General features: G+C 45.0%; 1 protein-coding gene across 1 annotated transcript in view; it reads left to right on the top strand.

Annotated features, from left to right (window-relative positions):
- SHCBP1 (SHC binding and spindle associated 1) overlaps positions 1-16,513 on the top strand; it is a 42,018-nt gene extending 25,505 nt beyond the window's left edge. The window contains 5 exon segments of the mRNA XM_032230906.1: positions 7,074-7,205; positions 11,639-11,757; positions 12,816-12,902; positions 14,565-14,697; positions 15,783-16,513. Coding sequence (XP_032086797.1) covers positions 7,074-7,205; positions 11,639-11,757; positions 12,816-12,902; positions 14,565-14,697; positions 15,783-16,093 — 782 coding nt within the window. The 3' untranslated portion in view covers positions 16,094-16,513.
- The last annotated feature ends 4,954 nt before the right edge of the window (positions 16,514-21,467 follow it).

Below are 21,467 nucleotides of genomic sequence, written 5' to 3'. Positions count from 1 at the left end.
TCCATATTCTATTATTTAATTGGCAGCACCCACCAATTGTCTATAATTAATTGTCTAGCGTTTGAAGGTGTATTTCCTTGATGAACTCATAAAAGGTTGCTTAATTGCTGGGTTTTTTTTTAAAAAAAATCCCAGTTTTCTTCCTTAAAAATAAATCCAAATCAGGGAACAATTTAAAGAAAATGGGAATAAATTAAAAAGCGAGGGTTTAAAATGTATTGTAAGCTAAGGGACACATTCACTAAAAACATTTGGGCCAGGAGGTTAAGTGAGTTCTGTTGGATGATTGATTTCATTGTTGGTTATTTCTCTTGTAAGATGGGAATTATTATCTTTTTTCCAACTTTAGACGTTTGTTATCTGAATTGTTGGTTTATTTTTCACTTTTGGTTTTACTTTTCATACATCACTGTGAGATGGATGGCCGCATAAATGCTTTAGGCAAACAAACAAAACATATAAGAAAGATGTGCTGAATATCGTTAACGGCTTAGTGTCTATAATACAGAGAGAATGCCAAATCAGTTAAAAAGCAGCCTAACCATGATTATGATCTTTAGTTGGGGCCAAAAAAGTGCCAGGCTTCAGGCAAACCTTAATGAACCAGGAGAGAATTCTACAATTAGGTATTAAGTGCCTATTTTTAGGTTCTCTCACAGCAAAATATTGTCTAGAATCCTAGACAAGCTTTCCAGTAACGCTGTGCAGTGTTTCCGATTTAAAGGCAAAAAGGCTTCAGGTCCTGAATGTGAGAATAGAATAGAATAGAGAACAGAATAAAATGAGAACAGAATAGAATAAATAGAATAGAGAAGAAAAGAATAGTAGATAATAGAAAGAGAACAGAATAAAGAGAACAGAACAGAATAGAATAAATAGAAGAGAAAAGAGAAAAGAATAGTAGATAATAGAATAGAGAACAGAATAAAATAGAGAACAGAATAGAATAAATAGAATAGAATACATAGAATAAAGAAGAGAGAAGAATAGAATAGAATAGAGAGCAGAATAGAATATAGAAGAGAAAAGAATATAGAATAGAGAATAGAATAGAACAGAATAGAATAGAGAACAGAATAGAATAGCGAACAGAATAGAATAAATAGAATAGAATAAATAGAAGACAGAAGAGAAGAATAGAAGAGAATAGAGAACAGAATAGAATAGAGAAGAGAAATAGAATAGAGAATAGAATAGAATAAATAGAATAGAATAGAAATAAGAATGAAAGAATAGAATAAAGAGAATAGAATAAATAGAAGAGAGAAGGAGAAGAATAGAATAGAGAAGAGAAAATAGAATAGAGAATATAGAATAGAGAATAGAGATAGAATAGAGAACAGAATAAAATAGAGAACAGAATAGAATAAATAGAATAGAATAAATAGAAGAGAGAAGAATAGAAGAGAATAGAGAACAGAATAGAATAGAGAAGAGAAAATAGAATAGAGAATAGAATAGAATAAATAGAGTAGAGAAAGAATAAACAGAGAACAGAATAGAATAAATAGAAGAGAGAAGAGAGAAGAATAGAAGAGAATAGAGAATGGAATAGAATAGAGAAGAGAAAAAGAATAGAGAATAGAATAGAATAGAGAACAGAACAAAACAGAATAGAATAGAATAAAAGAAAAGTAGAATAGAAAATAGAATAGAGAATAGAATACAGAACAGAACAAAAACAGGATAGACTCGGATAGAATAGAATGGAGCTGGAAGGTTACACCCCGTTGTTTTTAACACCCCATATCTTAGATCTTTTAAAAAAGAAACTGGGGTAGGCCGAGCTCCCTTATTCTGTCTGCAGAAAGAAGGTGAGGTCTGCCATTCATTGTTAACATGATCGGCATGTCTATTGCTCTTCTTAGATTCTCCCGGCTTTCTGGAGTCAGCTTTTGTTGAAGGTTCATTCTTATCTTGTCAAAACTCAGTAATAGAAAATAAGAGCCGAAGAGGAGGTGTTTTTTTTTTTAATTTCCTGCTGTTTGGGCTCTAAATTCCCCCCCTTCCCTCTGCCAGTCATCTTTCCTTTTCCTCCCCCCCCCCCGTTTTTACATTGTTGATTTTTATGATGACTCCCCCCCCCTTTCCTCCTCTCTGACGTTTGATTTATGCAAATATCCATGCCAGCCTGCCGAACCCCTGCAGGAGACGGCGTTGCATAAATTTCATTTATCGGCAGGGGTGAGGGATAAGCTGGTTTGGGCACACGAGGTGGTATCAGTGACAAATCGCATTCCCCTCGGAGAGGTCAGGCGGACGGGAGCAAAGCAGATTAAAAGTGCCGCTAGGCCATCCGAAGCCTGAAGCTCTTCAACACCGAAAACCCGGGTCAGTTTATTCACGGAGTCGATGCAGTGACTGATCAAGAGTTCGGGAAGCCTCCCTGCCTGTGGCGGGAGCCCCTGTTGAAAGTCACGGAAGCAGTTAGAAGCCCAGTGATGATTTGAATGGGCAGATGCTGCTCACTGTGAGGTTTAATGATGCAGGAGGTATATGTTGTGCCCCCCCCCCCCCCCCCGCCCAGCAGAGCTGGCAGCAGATTCGGAGAGTAAGGAGGTTGGGGAGGAACCTGGGCCAGTCCTGGAGTCTGAGGAAGGCTCTGGTGAGGGCTCTGTGTCGGAGGCAGAGAGGGGGACAGAGCCATAGGCCAGTTATCAGCTGCCTTCAGAGTCAGACATCAGTGAGGCAGACGAACAGCTGGAGCCTGTTCCCGATGTGTGCATGCACAGAGTTGCCAGACGAAGGGAACCGCTAAGGAGCAAGGGCCAACTTGGGAGTAAGGCCACAGGTGGACGATGAATGGCCCCTCCCAGAGGAAATAAAAGGGGAGCGAAAGGGGAGTGGACTTTGCAGGAGACCATTAGTTCGCTTCATTGGTTCGTGACTCTCCGAGACTCCTTGCCAAGTTTTGCAGATGTCGGCCTGTCAGCTCTCCAAGCCAGATAAGGTCTGTGACTGTAAATCCTCCCTTGAAAGACATTGCTGAGGTCGGTAAGATGAGGACCGAGATTGTTGGGGCTGTTTCTGTGTAAGCCACTTAGAGTGAGCTGCAAAACACTGAAGTATATAAGTCTAAGGGCTCTTGCGCTTGAAACATGGGGCATTTTGACCCAAGCTTGAAATATTTCAAATGACCATTCCACATATTTCACACCTGAAATATTTTGCCTGCTCTCTTATCAGGGACCCGTGTGCATGTCTCACCTTAATTAAATCCTAGCTCTTACAAGGCACCTCAAACATTTTTTTTTAAAAAAGTTGATAGCTTTATCACGCACCTCTTCATTCGATCCATCTCTTGAGTTTGGAGATGCTTTAAAAAACAGAAAATATATGCCATGACGCCGATAGTATCTGTATTCCTGGTTGCCATGTCGTTATGCTAGTGACGGGCCATAAAAGATTTACATGCTCATAAATTTCTTTTAAGTGGTTTGGAGTAAACAATAGCGGATAACTGAGTTAACTTAGCCTTGCTCTTTAAAAAACAAAAAAGCAGTGGTTTTAAAGACTTACCTAAGTCTGAGAAAACAGTAGAGCTTTCCTTTTAAATGATGTAGAGGTTTATAAATAGAAGATCTGAATCGTGATCTGGTGTGACAGTGGGATCAAATAGATGCTTTGTCAGGAAAAACACTCAGTTCGGTCCATTTCAAGATAATGGAAAGAAAAATTAGTCTTAAACTAGAAGGAATACTGTGGTCCCCCATTGCATAACATTCACATATTTATTTATTAGAAGAATAGAATAGAATAGAATAACAGGACAGAGTTGGAAGGGACCTTGGAGGTCTTCTAGTCCAACCCCCTGTCTAGGCAGGAAACCATATACCACTTCAGACAGATGGTTATCCAACATCTTAAAAACTTCTAGTGTTGGAGCATTCACAACTTCTGGAGGCAAGTTCTTCCATTAATTAATTGTTCTCACTGTCAAGAAATTTCTCCTCGGTTCTAAGTTGCTTCTCTCCTTGATTAGTTTCCACCCATTGCTTCTTGTTCTACCCTGAGGTTCTTTGGAGGATAGTTTGACTCCCTCTTCTTTGTGGCAGCCCCTGAGATATTGGAAGACTGCTATCTTGTCTCCCCTGGTCCTTCTTTTCATTAAACTATACATACCCAGTTCCTGCAACCGTTCTTCATATGTTTTAGTCTCCAGTCCCCTAATCCTCTTCATTGCTCTTCTCTGCACTCGGCACTTCCCTCCAGCCTTCACCCAAAGCCCTGCACCAGGAGGCTGAAGCAGACCCCGAGTCGGAATTTCTCCTCCCCTCTGACCCATACAAAAAGACCCCGAAGGGGGAGACTCTCTGCAGCAACACAAGTGTTCAATGCATGTATCCGTCCCAGGGGCTGTAGTTTGAGGACCCCTGTTTTAGTTCAATATAGAAAAATGCAAATAATCTTTCTCTGGACCACCAAAATTTTCTCATGGACCACCAGTGGTCTACGGACCACCAGTTGGTGACCACTGGTTTAGAGTGGCCAAGGTATGCATGTCGTTTCTGGGGCGCTTCCTTAATGAAGAGATGTGTCTTCTCCTGCCCCTGCAGATAGCAATAGCAATAGCAGTTAGACTTATATACCGCTTCATAGGGCTTTCAGCCCTCTCTAAGCGGTTTACAGAGTCAGCATATCGCCCCCACAGTCTGGGTCCTCATTTCACCCACCTCGGAAGGATGGAAGGCTGAGTCAACCTTGAGCTGGTGAGATTTGAACAGCCGAACTGCAGAACTGCAGTCAGCTAAAGTAGCCTGCAGTGCTGCATTTAACCACTGCGCCACCTCGGCTCTGTATGCATTGGGGTAAGGAGATTCCATCAACATGCCTGCGGGGTCTCAGAAGTGCCTTATCACGGCCTGTTGGCACCGCCTTATCTGTGTTTTCCTGGGATTGCAGGGCCATTGAGTGAGCCCAGGAAAAAGAATCTTGCTCCTTTAAAAGGTATCTTTCCCCCCCCCCCCCAGCTCATCTTACCTTATTTGTTTGGAGGGATTATCTTTAAGCCGGTGTGTACCTTCAAGGTGTACTGCGTTATAGTTGGAGATGGTGTGAGCGCGTTCCTGGGCGCGTCTGGAGAATATCAATTTGAACGAAAGCTGATTCAAGGGACCTGTAGCCCTTTTAACATTCCTAAGTGGTACCAAACAGTACCTCCCTTAAAACAATGCTTTAAGTAGATAAGCGATGTTGCGCAGATTAGAGAGAGTTGCTTGTTTAGTCAAGAATACAGGTTCCAATACTTTTGGGTGAAAAGAAATTAATTGGCTGCAACTTCTTTAAAACTGAGTCATTGTGTGTAATGCACGACCATGATTTTGGACAGAATAACAAGAGTTGGAAGCGACCTTGGAGGTCTTCTAGTCCAACTCCCTGCTCAGGAAACCTGCTGTCCCACTGCTCGGGAAACCCTATAGGGACATACTAGCCGGACACCCGTGCTTCGCGATGAAACTACGTGATCGGGCTATGCAGGAGAAATTTGGTTCACAATCTGTTGGCTCAGTGGTGATCGGTGATTGAAACACGTAAGGGAATATAGCTCCCGCTTCTTTGAGTCCGGAAGCATAGGTGGAAGGCGTAGACATTTTGGTGAGGTACCGACATTTAGTACTTTAAGGATCCCCAGACCCCTCCTGAGTGAAGGAGTGGAACGTTTGCCAGTTTGATCTGAGGTAATGGAATGTGAGGCAACAGGCAGTTGGAACAGAGTTCTTTTCAGGTGGGGAGGGGGAGTAGAACTCCTTAGCATCAGCGTGTTAATTATTGTATAAGAAATACTAATGATCAGATGGTCATGAGCCGAGGTGGCGCAGTGGTTAGGGTGCAGTACTGCAGGTCACTTCAGCTGACTGTTATCTGCAGTTCAGCGGTTCTAATCTCACCGGCTCAAGGTTGACTCAGCCTTCCATCCTTCTGAGGTGGGTGAAATGAGGACCCAGACTGTGGGGGCGATATGCTGACTCTGTAAACCGCTTAGAGAGGGCTGAAAGCCCTATGAAGCGGTATATAAGTCTAACTGCTATTGCTATTGCTATTGTCATTTCAAAAAATCCTTTCTTAGCGAGCACCTAGAACCCAAGAGGAACATACGTGTCCAATTTCAAGTTTGTAGGCTTTACAGTTCCGGAGATTTCGTGATGAGTGGGTGGTACTTGGCTTTTATACAAATAGATGAGGCTATTGAATATAGCAGACTGTTCTTTATAATGCAAATGGATAGAATTATGATTTGAATCCTGGTCAATGTATTTTTCTAGAAGAATGCAACGACTGATGATCAGTGTTTAGAATAATTCCTGGTTGATGAACATGATGGGATTGTAGAACTAGAGAATATTGATATTCATGGTATTGGACCTGGGTACTTGAGAGACCGCCTGCTGCCAATTACCTCCCAAAGACCCGTCAGATCACACAGGGTCAGCCTCCTCCGGGTTCCGTCCACCAGCCAATGCCATCTGGCTACTACCCGGGGGAGGGCCTTCTCTGTAGCAGCTCCGGCCCTTTGGAATGAACTCCGCGCGGAGATTCGGACCCTCACCTCTCTCCAGGCCTTTCGGAAAGCCGTCAAAACCTGGCTGTGCCGGCAGGCTTGGGGTTGATGAGTTCCCCTCCCCTCTCGACTTGTATGGCTGTATGACTCTTGTGTATTTTAATTACGTGTATTGTGTTTGTATCCCCTTTTCCCCTTTTGAGTTGTTCACCGCCCTGAGTCCCTCCCGGAGAAGGGCGGCATGCAAATAAACTAAATCTTAATCTTAATATGTCTTTTCTATCCTACATAAGCATGGAGTGACGAGGGAGAGTTGCTTGTTTAGTCAAGAATACAGGTTCCAATACACTTGGAAATTGTAACCGTGCTCCCTGAACTTTTGGGTGAAAAGAAATTAATTGGCTGCAACTTCTTTAAAACCGAGTCATTGTGTGTAATGCACGATCATGATTTTGGGCAAAATAGCAAGAGTTTATTTCTGAGTGTTTCTCCAGGGAAGGATCTACTGTCTCCGGAGATCTAACCTACAAAAAGATGCCCACTCTTTTTATGTTGTTTTTATTTTTTTGCCAAGGTTATGGACTGCCAGATGACATCGTGATAGAAAAGCAAGGGAAGGCACATGCTTTCGTTGAATGTACCGGAAAGGATGTGAAAATCTCTAACCTGAAGCTCATCCAACATGATGCGGAGAAAGGCATTCTGAGTGAGTATCTTGAGCTGGCCTGCTGACTTCCCAAATCAAATGAGGCACATACAACCAATTGATGCTCCAAGATTCAACGGTGTGTCTGATAGCAAGAGCCCTTAGACTTATATACCGCTTCCCTGCGCTTTACAGACCTTTCTAAGCAGTTTACAGAGTCAGCATACTGCTCCTAACAATCTGGGTCCTCATTTTACCAATCTCGGAAAGATGAAACCTTGAGCCGGTCAGGATTGAACTGCTGGCAGTGGGCAGAGTCAGCCTGCAATACTGCATTCCAACCACTGTGCACCATGGATGGATGGGTGGAAGGAAGGAAGCAAGCAAGCAAGGAAGGGTAATAACAATAGCTCTTGGACATAAAATGAGGACCTAGATTGTTGGGGGCAATATGCTGACTTTGTAAACCGCTTAGAGAGGGCTGTAAAAGTACTGTGAAGCGGTATATAAGTCTATTGGTATTCCTTCCTCCCTCCTTCCCTTCCCTTCCCCTTCCTTCTGTGGTGGGTTCAATGGTTAGAATGCAGTATTACAGGCTGATTCTGCCCACTGCCAGCAGTTTGATCCTGACCTACTCAAGGCTGATTCAGCCTTCCTTCCTTCTGAGGTCAGTGAAATGAGGACCCAGATTATTGGGGGACAATAGGCTGACTCTGTAAACCGCTTAGAGAGGGCTGTAAAAGTACTGTGAAGCGGTATATAAGTCTATTGGTATTCCTTCCTCCCCCTTCCCTTCCCCTTCCTTCTGTGGTGGTTCAATGGTTAGAATGCAGTATTACAGGCTGATTCTGCCCACTGCCAGCAGTTTGATCCTGACCGACTCAAGGTTGATTCAGCCTTCCTTCCTTCTGAGGTCAGTGAAATGAGGACCCAGATTATTGAGGGGACAATAGGCTGACTCTGTAAACTGCTTAGAGAAGGCTGTAAAGCACTGTGAAGTGATATATAAGTCCAAGTGCTATTGCTGTATTGTAGGAATGCATTTGCTAGTAGTTAATTTTCAAAACTAGTCCAGTTGTTTAAATGCAGTCTTTGTTTTGTATACAGAGAACTATTCCAATGGTAGATGATATATTTAACTCAGGGTTGAACTGATGTTCTATGAGCTTGGCTGTTTGTTTGCAACCAATGGTGTTACCTACTCAGGTAACAAAGCACCTGCAAGCAAACAACTAGAGAAAATCAAGGACTCCATAGAGAAATATATTTGAGGATCGCATCCGTTGCGTAGCACCTGCTTCTTGATTATAATATTCAGAATTAACAGCTTTGGGGTGTTCTGACCCCCCACCTTGTCCGTTCAGAAACAAAAGCCAAACAGAATGTTCAAAGGAATGTTTTTATCAGTCCCGGCTCTTGCTGGCTGCGAGCCCAAAATAAACACAGATAAATGCTCTGGCAAAAGTCCTCACTCATAAACTACTACAAAACAGGATTATATAAATCAAGTCACTTATCCAAGTGCTTTTCTCGATGGTTGCACACGAACGGAGAACTAGAACAGAAACGGAACGTTGACGTCTGCAACCAGGGCGTGGCACCATCAGTCTTTTATCCACAGGAGGAGATCCTAACGAGCAACAGCTGCCCGTTATCATCTCCTGTGAGTCCTCAATTGTTCCTTATGTCGCTCAGCCCTTCTCCTGCGTGCATCCCGAAACAACTCACAGGAGGTTTCTGTGTCAGCCTCTCTCACTGATCCAAGGCTCAGTCATTACCTGGGGGCCAACTAGTCTCTCTGAGCCCTGCTCGGAGACAGAACCCTGTCCAGGGCCCTCCACCTCTTCCAGGCCTGACTCATAGGGCCCCTCGCTGTCAGCAGCTCCCAAAAGCTCCTGCTGAGCCACAACATGGAGTATCCATTGTTCTAATTTTATTGTATTCCCCTTTTCCCATTCATATTTTTTCTTGTTTCCCTGAAAATAAGACCTCCCTGGATAACAAGCCCAATCGGGCTTTTGAGTGCATGCACTAAAATAAGCCCTCCCCTGAAAATAAGCCCTCCCCGAAAATATTGCAACACAGTAGCAGCTATGAGGTGACCATGCTGGCCGCCTTCTGCACCTCAAAAATAATAAGACCTCCCCGAAAATAAGGCCAAGTGCTTATTTCGGGGGTCAAATGAAAACAAGACTCTGTCTTATTTTTGGCGAAACACGGTAATGATATTGATTTTGTCCGTCTTGCTAAAACAGACAAACGGGATGAGTTTCCTTAACGTTCGACGTTCAAAGTTTTCCTTCAAGACTGTTTCCTAATGGGGACTTGCCACCTCTCATGTCCTCTTTTCTCCCTCTCCCCCCCCCCCACTCTTGAATTTGATGAATTTTCGTTAGCTGTGTCCCTCTGCCTTTTGAAGAAGGTGATAATTAACACTTCATCATCTGAGATGTGGATTTGAATAACAAATGCTCCATGGGCTAGCAAGATAATTTCAGCACCTTTTATGTGAAAATATATTCACTCACCAAAAAAAATAAAAAAAAAATAGGGGAGGGGGTGCTTGAGCCACTCTTGAAAGAAAGTTATTAATTGCTTGTCCCTAATATATTCTTTAACAGAATAAATTTATACATTGTGTCTTTTTTTTTTTTAAAGTAAGTGTCTGCATTTTGATGCGCGAAAATCAGAACTGGTCTAAATCTTCTCCACGAAATGCTTCTTCATTCTCAAGGGTTCCTTTTCCCATCTTTGTGTTGTAGTCTGCCAGCGGCGAGCAGAGCTGGTAGTGGAGTCGGACAGTGAGGAGGTTGGGGTGGAACATGGGCCAGTCCTGGAGTCTGGGGAAGGCTGGGACGAGGGCTGTGCGTTGGAGGCAGAGAGGGGACCAAGGCCATCTGGTAGTTATTTGCTGCCTCTGGAGCCTCCGGAGTCTGACATCAGAGAGGCAGAAGAACAACGGGAGCCTGTTCATAGTGTGCGCATGTGCAGAGCTGCTAGAAGGCAAGAACAATTAAGAAAACATGGTTGACTTGGGAGTAAGGCTTGGAGATGATTGGCCCCTCCTATAAGGCATAAAAGAGGAGCTTTGGCAGGAAGCAATTAGTTCATCTAGTTGGTTCAAGCTTTGAAAAGTTCTGTTTGACTCTGTGTTAAGTTTGGCCTTGCTCTGCATTTGTTAATTAGGTCTCTGGCGGCATTCCCAGGGAGATAAAGGCGCGTGTTTATCAACATTCAAGGTTCAAGGTTCATTTTATTTATATGCCGCCCTATTCCCGGCGGGACTCAGGGCGGCGCACAAACCCAAAGGAGGGGAAGGGAAACACAAGAACTACAGCAAAAAGTACAGGGAATTTAAAACAACCAACAGCCACACGATTCGAGAGGGGAAGGGAACTCAACGACCCCAGGCCTGCCGACACAGCCAGGTTTTAACGGCTTTTCGGAAGGCCTGAAGAGAGGTGAGGGTCCGAATCTCTGCGGGGAGCTCGTTCCAAAGGGCCGGAGCCGCCACAGAGAAGGCCCTCCCCCGGGTAGTAGCCAGATGACATTGGCTAGTAGACGGAACCCGGAGGAGGCCTAATCTGTGTAATGGGTGATCTAATGAGGTAATTGGCAGCAGGCGGTCTCTCAAGTACCCAGGTCCAATACCATGAAGGACTTTATAAGCGACGACTAGCACCTTGAGAGACCAATAGGTAGCCAGTGCAGCTCGCTGAGGATAGGTGTAACGTGGGTGTACCGAGGTGCACCCACAATCGCTCGCGCGGCTGCGTTCTGGACGAGCTGCAGTCTCCGAATGCTCTTCAAGGGCTGCCCCATGTAGAGCGCATTGCAGTAGTCCCCTGAAAGATTGTTGCAACTCGAGCAGACATCTGTCGGAACCTTCACAGACTGTTTGTGAAGACTTGCTGACTGTTAATGACCATAATTTTCAGCCGTATAAATAAAAGAGGGTTTGGGGGACTAAGATTGTGATTTATGCTTTATCCAGAAGCCTAGGTCAGAACGCTTCGTGTTCCTCAAACCGTTGGGCAACCAACCTCATGCAGATTAAAGATTTGGAGAGTAGCAATCCAACAGTTCAAAGATTTTTCTTTTTAACTGACTAGTTTAGAATAACCCTTGCTCCGTTTCTTCAAACGAGACTTCATACGAAAGCCCGTGTGTTGATTGCTACTTTTATCATCAAGGAATGATTGCGCTCATTGATTTTTAATCAAAGCATGTGTCATCCACAAAAGAACCTGCCTACTACCGGCTTGTGCGACTCGAAACGCACCTGGGGCTTTGTGTGTTGAGACCAATCATCCAATGGATGGCTGTGTTTGTGCCAATCAGCCTCTGTTGACTTAAGAATGAATTGAGGTACCTGACAAAGATGTTTTGCTGAAGCATTTCGGAATTCCTTGTTTATGCTCACCGGGAGATTTTTTGTCTTTTAAGTCTTGTTTATGCGTCCACAAATTCAAGAGCCGGATGTGTTTTTGCAGGTGTTCATCAAGGGAGGACGACTCTGGAAAACTGTGTGTTGCAGTGTGAAACCACTGGAATTGCCGTCCGAACATCTGCCGAGTTCTTCATGAAGAACTCTGATCTGTATGGGGCGAAGGTAGGAAGAGATGTTTTCACTTGTTGGCTGTCCTTCTGTTGCGGCCCACTAGCGGCCAGCAGAGGGAAAAATATCTGCTGTGAGCTCTTTGTAGGCATTAGGAAGGGCATCCGGCCAGCAAATGCTCAGCTCCATTCAGTCGCTTCAACTGCACCCCGATGCAAGGCACTATAGGGTCATTAAAAGAGAAATCCTATTGTGGCCCACCAGTGGCCAGCAGAGTTGGCAGCAGATTCTGAAAGTGAGGAGGTTGGAGAAGAACATGGGCCAGTCCTGGAGTCTGGGGAAGGCTCTGTGTGGGAGGCAGAGCTGGGGCCAGGGCCGTCCCACAGCTGCTTTCGGAGTCGGACATCAGTGAGGCAGACGAACAGCTGGAGCCTGTTCCCAGTGTGCGCATGTGCAGAGTTGCCAGACGAAGGGAACAGCTAAAGAACAGGGACTTGGGAGTAAGGCCAGGCGGTGAATGGCCCCTCCCAGAGGAAATAAAAGAGGAGCGAAAAGGGAGTGGAGTTTGCAGGAGACAATTAGTTCTGTTAATTGGTTCCTGACTCTCCTATCGGCCTCTCAGCTCTCCAAACCAGATAAGGTCTGTGACCGTAACTCCTCCTCTGAAAGGCAGTAAAGCCACAGGTGGATGGTGAATGGCCCTTCCCAAAGGGAATAAAAGAGGAGCGAAAGGGGAGGGGGGGTTGCAGGAGACAATTAGTTCATTCTTGCCAAGTATTGCGGCGCCTGAAAGATATCAGCCTGGCCACTCTCCAAGCCTGATAGAGGTCGGTAATTGTGAACTATCTTGCAAAACTGTGGGAGAGGAAAGAATTTGCTGGAGAGGAATTCACTGTAAATTAAATAAAAGGGGTTTATCGGGACGAGGACTCGGCTTCGTGCTGCTGGGGAAGCCTAGATCAGAACAGAAGCTTCTTCAGAAGAAACGAAGTCTCTTCAGAGGAAGAACAAAAGAAGGTTTCCAACTGCCTCTCGAAAAATCCCCTTTTGGGACATGGTTTCTCCTATTTTCGACCTGCTTCTGAACCGTTTCTTCTCCTCTTCAATTTCAGGGAGCTGGGATCGAAATCTACCCAGGCAGCACCTGCATTTTGATGGGGAATGGGCTACACCATTGTAAAGAAGGAATCCTGATCAAGGTACGTTCTGGCTTAAGAGCTGAGTACCTTAAAGGAAATACACTGGGCTTGAAGAATTTATTATTATTTTTTTAAAGCGCAGAGAACCACGAATGGAAGCGTAGCAAATTGGCTCCTTTGCAAACAACCGATGTCGTTGCATTTTGTTCCCTTTGCGGAATAAAACATTTGTGGTGGTTTTTTTTTTTCCCACCGTGTAGCAACTCTTTTACGGGGCCCTCAGTTCGATCACTTCTGCAGCAGAGTGGGAAGGAAGCATGGCAAACTGAAAGTGGAATCGTTGCAAAAATTCCACGAATGAGAATTGATTGGATATTCATTGCGCAGTTTAAAAGTACTCTACGTTTCTTTACCTAAAAGCAAGGGGGTGGGGAATCCACTGGTAGGAAGATAGGATTTTTGAGATCAAAAGAGTGTGTTTGGTGAATCTCTCCTCCCTTTGTCCTCGAGAAAGAAAGGAAGAGAGGGTAGAAGAGAGAGAAAGAGAAAAAGAGAGGGGGGAAGATAGAGGAAGAGAGGAAGAGAGAGAAAGGGAGGGGGGAAGAGAGAAAGAGAGAAAGGGAGATGGGGAAAAGAGAGAGAGAGAAAGGGAGAGAGAGAGAGAAAAAAGGAAAGGAACAGAGAGAGAGGAGAGGGGGAACAGAAAGAGAGAAAGAAAGGAAGAGAGGGTAGAAGAGAGAGAAAGAGAAAAAGAAAGGGGAAGAGAGAGGAAGAGAGAGAAAGGGAGGGGGGAAGAGAGAGATAGAGAGAAAGGGAGATGGGGAAAAGAGAGAGAGAAAAGGAAAGGAATAGAGAGAGGAGAGGGGGAAGAGAAAGAGAGAAAGAAAGGAAGAGAGAGTAGAAGAGAGAAAGAAAAAAAGAGAGGGGAAGATAGAGGAAGAGATAAAGAGAGAGAAAGGGAGGGGGATGAGAGAGAGAGAAAGGGAGATGGGGAAAAGAGAGAGAGAAAGGGAGAGAGAGAGAGAAGGAAAGGAATAGAGAGGAGAGGGGGAAGAGAGAGAGAAAGGAAGGGAGGGTAGAAGAGAGAGAAAGAGAAAATGAGAGGGGAAGAGAGAGGAAGAGAGAGAGAAAGGGAGAGGAGGGAGAGAGAGAGAGAAGAGAGAGGGGAAGATAGAGGAAGAGATAAAGAGAGAGAAAGGGAGGAGGGAAGAGAGCAAGAGAGAGAAAAAGAGATGGGGAAAAGAGAGAGAGAAGGAAAGGAATAGAGAGAGGAGGGGGGAAGAGAAAGAGAGAAAGAAAGGAAGAGAGGGTAGAAGAGAGAAAGAGAAAAAGAGAGGGGAAGATAGAGGAAGAGAGAAAGGGAGAGGAGGAAGAGAGAGAGATTGTTCCAAGGTCACCCAATAAAGCTCCATGATCAAGCTAGGATTAGATCACGGATCTCTTTTGTCCAGATTTGGTAAAACAACATTGAATAATACGGTAAAACTGATTAGGGATTTAGGAGGAGGACTCCAGATGCTGCTTTCTTGTACTTCTGGTTAACATCTGGATGGCAGATGTTGGGAGGATGGGGAATAGCCTAGCTTTTGTTATGGGTTCTTTCCTCTCCATGACATCATTGCATGTGGGCCTTTGGCTTTCCATCGTCAAATAAGTTGTAAAATAGTCTTCTCAGAATTGTTGAACTGGGTGGATCTCCTGCAACTCTATCTCGGCTTTTAGAACTTTTTGGATGAGCATTTTGACGTTCCCAAGATAACCATGAAGAACAACGTGATACACAATAATGAAGGCTATGGTGTGGTGCTGGTGAAACCTAAAGAGGCTAGTGAGGTCACGCCAGAAAGCACATCAGGTATGGTTTTATAGATGTTACTTACAGTACTGGCAAATGAGCAGCATGGTGGTCTAGAGGTGGAGCCCTCACCTCACAATCAGGAGGCTGTGAGTTCGATCCTTGGTAGCAGGAAATATTTCTCTCTCTGGGCACAAAGGGAAAAATATCTGCTGTGAGCTCTATGTAGGCATTAGGAAGGGCATCCGGCCAGCAAATGCTCAGCTCCATTCAGTTGCTTCGACTGCACCCCGATGCAAGGCACTATAGGGTCATTAAAAGAGAAATCCTATTGTGGCCCGCCAGTGGCCAGCAGAGCTGCCAGCAGATTCGGACAGTGAGGAGATTGGGGAGGAACATGGGCCAGTCCTGGAGTCTGGAGAAGGCTCTGATGTGGGCTCTGGGTTGGAGGTAGAGGGGGGGGGCAGAGCTTGTTATCAGCTGCCTTCAGAGTGAGACATCAATGAGGCGGAAGAGCAGCTGGAGCCTGTTCCCAGTGTGCGCATGCGCAGAGTTCCAGATGAAGGGAACAACTAAAGAACAGGGGTTGACTTGGAAGTAAGGGCACAAGTGGATGATGAATGGCCCCTCCCAGAGGAAATAAAAGAGGAGCAGAAGGGGAGTGGAGTTGGCAGGAGACAATTCGCTTCATTGGTTCGTGACTCTCTGAGACTCCTTGCCAAGTTTTGCAGATATCGGCCTGGCAGCTCTCCAAGCCAGATAAGGTCTGTGACCGTAAATCCTCCCTTGAAAGACTTTGCTGGATGTGAATGAGCAGAATTCACAGGAAATTAATAAAAGGGTTTTTTGCCAGGACAAGGAATTTGCTTCATGCTCTTGGGAAGCCTCGATCAGAATAAATCCATCAGAATTGCCATTAAGCCTGCAGAAAGAGCACGGTGCATGGTACAGATTGCAATGTAGCCTAAGCCGGTGTTTTCATACGGCAACGGTTCGGTTCCCCAATGCACCAAATCAGAGCCAACCAAAACATATAATGGCCCACTGATGTGATAAACGAACCCATTGTAGATTAAGTCAAATGCTGTGAAACCCGGACAATTAAGCTTGTAAAATCAATTTGGCGTCGCTGTTTCTGATTTTAGGACAAACGAAAGACAGCGCGCCTGCCGAAGGTGCCCCCACCGAGAACTGCGAAGGTGCTCATGGCTTGGATTGCGGGGAAGCGGATCCTTACGGAAGAGACAATGACGTCAATGACGAGGAAGACAATTTTCAGATATCAAAGGAGCTTTGGGCCACCTTGCTGAAGAAGAACCAGCTGTGCCAAAAGAGACTGAGCCAGTTGGAGATCCCAGAGGCAGACAGCCAGATGTCTCAACAGATGCTTGTGTCCATCTTGGGCAACCAGTTCAAGCGCAACGGGAAAGGGTGTTTTGGAACCTTCCTTTATTGATTTTCCGAAATTGTGTTATCAACCCAATAGGAATAACCAGCAGCTAAGCACTGATGCTTTCCAGAATAGCTAAAACTCCCTTGACCCCTGGTTGTTGTTTTTTTTTAAAAATATTTAAATCTGATTTATCTTTTCTGCTTCACTGTGTTCTTTTCAGCAGTGGGTGTGTGCTTCACATTTTTGAAGCCATAACTTGAGAGTCGAAAGCTCTCCAATGACTTTCCCGAAGGGAGAAGCGTCATCCTTATTGGCTCTGTGTCTCCGTTTATTATTATGCTATTTATATCTAACATCAATCACCTCGTTTTAAAAATAAAATAAAGCTCTGTACGTAGATAGGGAGATTGTTGGCACTACCCTCCTACCTCGTGACTGCAGATAAAATGAACACTTGTTGTTTGAGTAATGGCTGTGGGTCAGTTTCAGCTACGTTGAGTAAACCTTTATATTTAGCAAAATTGTCCTTTTGCATTACTTGTCCGGTTGATTTGGGTGTGCGGGAAGCTGTTTATTTTGCTCTTTGCTCTCAAGTTTATCTCTGCCCAGCACTGAAATCTCTGTGTTCTGACCAGTAGTGGGTTTCAAAAATTGTTCGAACCTACTCTGTGGGTGTGGCCTCCTTTGTGGGAGTGGCTTGCTGCCCATGTGACCGGATGGGAGTGGCTTGCCACCCATGTGACCGGATATGAAGATGCCGACGACACTTGTCAGAACCACCTTAAATCACCTCACACACAGCCCTGGCATGCATAAGAATAGGATGTCAACTTGTTTTTTCAAAGGCATCTTTGGTTTGTGTTAAAACAACTTCAACACACTCAATGTTCTGATTGCACCACAAACGCAGGAGTCATCCTTACCTTTCACAGAGGCACTGAGTTTTATAAATAGGAGCATGATAGTGTAGAATAATCATATCGAAGGACCAGTGGTGGGTTTCAAAAAATTTTGGAGCTTCTTCTGTAGGTGTGGCCTGCTTTCCGGGTCCACTGGTGGAACCTCTTCTAACCGGTTTGATAGATTTGACGAACCGGTTCTACCGAATAGGTGCGAACTGGTAGGAATCCATCTCTGGTTCTGACCCAGCTCCCTAAATACGACAAACCCTCTGAAGTGAACTCAAAGATTTGTTTATTAGGAGCGCCGGCAGCCCTGGCAAAAAGTTTCTCCCTCACCGCAGGCTAGCAAGTCTGTCCGGTAGGGAGATGAATAGTTATCTGCCACATCTATTCATCTCCGCCCCCTGTCTTTCATCCCCAGAGCGCGGGTGGGGCTTCGCTAGCAGCGGTGGCTCTTCCTTCCCAAGGACCAGCCCATAGATTTCCACTGTTCTCCTCTCCTCTGCTTTCTGTGCATTTGCACATCAGGCACTGTTCCTCCTCTTCCTCATCAGCCACCTCCAGACCTGGGGACTGTTGACTTTCCATCTGAGGGCTGACCGATGGCCCAAGCTCCGTCTCTCTCTCTCTCTCTCTGTCTGTCTCTCTGTCTCTCTCTGTCTCTTTCTCTCTCTGTCTCTGTCTCGCTGTCTCTGTCTCTCTGTCTCTTTCTGTCTGTCTCTGTCTCTCTGTCTGTCTGTCTCTCTCTCTCTCTCTCTCTGTTTGTCTTTCTGTCTCTCTGTCTCTGTTTCTCTCTCTCTCTGTCTCTCTCTGTCTCTTTCTCTGACTCTCTGTCTCGCTCTCTCTGTCTCTGTCTGTCTGTCTGTCTCTGTCTCTCTCTCTCTCTGTCTCTCTCTGTCTCTGTCTCTCTGTCTCTCTCTCTGTCTCTTTTTATCTCTCTCTCTCTGTCTCGCTCTCTCTGTCTCTCTCTGTCTGTCTCTGTCTCTCTCTCTCTCTCTCTGTCTGCCAGCTCCATTCCCTCTTCCCCCTTGGAGCTCTCAGGTTGCCTTGATGCTGACCCTGACTCCCATGCTGCCGTCTCCTCCTCCTCCTCCTCCTCCTCCTCCTTCTTCTCCTCCTCCTCCTCCTCCTCCTCCTCCTCAGATTCGGCTATTGGAGGGGCCGGTGGCCGACTGGCCACAACACCCGAGTTGAATATGTTTGACTAAGCCTACAAAGAATGTGGTTGAATGTGCTACTTAAGCACATCCGAACATGTATTGATTAGTTAGGTTGGGTCCTGTTCACAGCTCACAACTTCCACGTTTTGCAGGGATAAGCTAGTTCTCCATCATTATATACGCAAATCCCCAAGCCCGTCTCATCTTTGTTAACAACAGACGTTTTGTTATTACTTTCCCCCACTTCCCAGAGGATTTTTATTTGTTCACAGACTCAAGGTATGTATTGATATTTATTTCACAGCGAAGCAGCACATAAAATATTTTATGCGATGATGTGCTGCTCAGGGCTCCTTTCATAACAAATCAATAAGTCTGGAAAGTTGGTCTTCAAAACTTCGATAAAATAAAAGGTTAAAAGTGATCATTGACTCGCCATTTGCTCCTGTGAATACGGTTATTTGCAGCAAGGTGAATTGTTGAGAGAGATGGACTGTTGCTTTCTCTTTCAGAAAAATCTGAATTCATCTTCTAACTGTTAATATGGACTAGAGGAGATTTCCTCCCCCCTCCCGCCTTTAAAAGTAGGCCAATGCTTGCTTGGGATTATTCTCTAAGATAGAATCACTTCTTGCTTTGTTTAAATAAGATTTGTTGTTATTTTCGTTGCAAGTTGCAAAGTTGCGTCCGACCTATTGCATCCCCATGGACAACGTTCCTCCAGGCCTTCCTGTCCTCTACCATCCTCTGGAGTCCATCTAAGCTCACACCAACTGCTTCGGTGACTCCATCCAGCCATCTCATTCTCTGACGTCCCGTTCTTCTTCTGCCCTCCATCGTTCCCAGCATCAGGCTCTTCTCCAGGGAGTCCTTCCTTCTCATTAGGTGGCCAGAGTGTTTGAGTTCATCTTCAGGATCTGGCCTTCTAAAGAGCAGTCGGGGTTGATCTCCTCTAGGACTGACCAGTTTGATCGCCTTGCAGTCCAGGGGACTCGCAGGAGTCTTCTCCAGCACCAGAGTTAAAAGGCAGTTTTGTGGTTTGAATGCCTAGTGCCTAATGGAGTGAGCTCCCTTACTTGTCCCAGCTTCTGCCAACCTAGCAGTTCGCAAGCATGTAAAAATGCAAGTAGAAAAATAGGAACCACTTTTGGTGGGAAGGTAACAGTGTTCCGTGCGCTTTCGGCACTTAGTCATGCCGGCCACATGACCACAGAGACGTCTTTGGACAGTGCTGGCTCTATCACTGAAGGCTTTTAAGAAGTGCCTGGAGAGCCGCTTGCCTGAAATGTAAAAAAAACAGAGTTGGACTAGAAGACCTCCAAGGTCCCTTCCAACTCTCTTATTCTGATTCTGATCAGTAGAAATCCTCCTTTGTGGAAATTCCTATCTTCTTACCTCTTTGCTTTTTCGTTGTTTGCTAACTCTTGTTTTATCCAGTGGAGAATATGGAACGGTGCGTGCTATGCATCTGATTGACTGCACTTTTAAAGATTGAAATTCCTGATCGCTTGATTGAACTGAATGAAGTCTACATCTCATTCAGCTTCCCGACCTGGATACCCTGGAGATGCATGGGCTTCAATTCCCAGAATTCCTCAACCAATCACGGTCATTAATTACATTCTGGGAATCGAAATTCACACGACTGGAGAATGCCAGAACTGGGGAACTGACAGTTCTACTTCACTTTATTGTAAGAAGCATTTACTATTTCTGGCTCTTCTCTTATTTTATTTTTAATTTATCTGCTGAAACGAAAACTGAACTTGGTCTACTTTTTTCTTCTTTTTAAGCTTGGGATGTGATTTTTAACTCGCTGCTAGATCCCTGTGCATGCACCATGACCTGGTTCTTAAGGAGACAAAAGGTAAGTCCTAGAACTCATTTACACCTCTGTGTAAACCTGATTTGTCATCGCAGTGGCCCTTGGATCTTAGGACAACAAGAAGGCACAGCAGACAAATAAGCTTTCAGACATTCAGGTCTATGAAATGAAGTAACTTTTTCCTCTATTTTATTTTGGAACTGATTGTCTGGTCCCAAATGGATATTTTAATGAGGTGAAGAAAGAACCGATGACAATATACCTGTCACTTACATGCTGATGGATTCAGTTTCTATGCCGCTTCCCATAAGTAAGTTCTTTATTTTTAGACTCCCTTAATGAAACAAATGTCTTAATGTGCATAGTGATTAGGTCATCTTATCTGCCAGCTATTTGCCAACGAGAGCTGGACTCTAACACTTGCTCACAGCACGAGACGCATATTAATGGACGATTTGCTTATGCGCTTCTCTCTTATATGCTAATTTGCTCCGCGCAAATAACCGGCTCGGTGAGGGTTTTTCACACTAGTTCCACAAAATAGATATAACAGTTGTGGCAAGGTTGAACTTGGAGGGCAAGGTGTTGGGAAGGTCCGAATAAAAGATAGCAATAGCACTTAGATTTCTCTTATGGTTATAATTGCAGCATTGCAGGAAAACTTTGCCCGGAGTCTGGGGTTCAATCCTGATGGGGGCTGAAGGTGGACTCAAGCCTTCCATCCTTCCCAGGTTGCTAAAATGAAGACCCAAGTTGGGAGCAACATGCAAATAATGCTTCTGCATTGTAAACCACCCGGAGAATGCTGTAAAGCACTATGGGGTGGTATATAGCGATAGCACTTAGACTTATATACTGCTTCACAGTGCTTTTACAGCCCTCTCTAAGTGGTTTACAGAGTCAGCATATTGCCCCCAACAATCTGTGTCCTCATTTTATTGACCTCGGAAGGATGGATGGCTGAGTCAAGTTTGAGTTGGTCGGGATCAAACTCTTGGCAGTGGGGCAGAATCCAGGGGTGGTATTCAGCCGGTTCAGATCGGTTCTGGTGAACTGGTTGTTAGGATTTTGTGTAGTTTGGAGAACCGGTAAAATCGATCACCGGCTAGCCCCACCCCGTTCTATAGCAATAGCAATAGCAATAGCAGTTAGACTTATATACCGCTTCATAGGGCTTTCAGCCCTCTCTAAGCGGTTTACAGAGTCAGCATATTGCCCCCAACAACAATCTGGGTCCTCATTTTACCCACCTCGGAAGAAGGCTGGAAGGCTGAGTCAACCCTGAGCTGGTGAGATTTGAACAGCCGAACTGCAGAACTGCAGTCAGCTGAAGTAGCCTGCAGTGCTGCATTTAACCACTGCGCCACCTCGGCTCTTTTTGGCTCATTCTGCATTGCCACACCCACTCTTCTGAGTCTCTTGATTTGCAGAGAGAACAAGAAAGAGTAATTTGCAAGGGTCAATCCTGCCACTCTTGAAGCAGAAGGGAGCCAAGCAAGAAGGAACACAAAAGTTTAACATATGCAAAAAAAACCAGAGACCGGTGCCAA

This window comes from Thamnophis elegans, chromosome 14, assembly GCF_009769535.1.
Source record: "Thamnophis elegans isolate rThaEle1 chromosome 14, rThaEle1.pri, whole genome shotgun sequence".
NCBI lineage: Eukaryota > Metazoa > Chordata > Lepidosauria > Squamata > Colubridae > Thamnophis > Thamnophis elegans.
The sequence above is the reverse complement of the archived record's forward strand: the minus strand, read 5'-3'. Positions and strand labels throughout refer to the sequence as shown.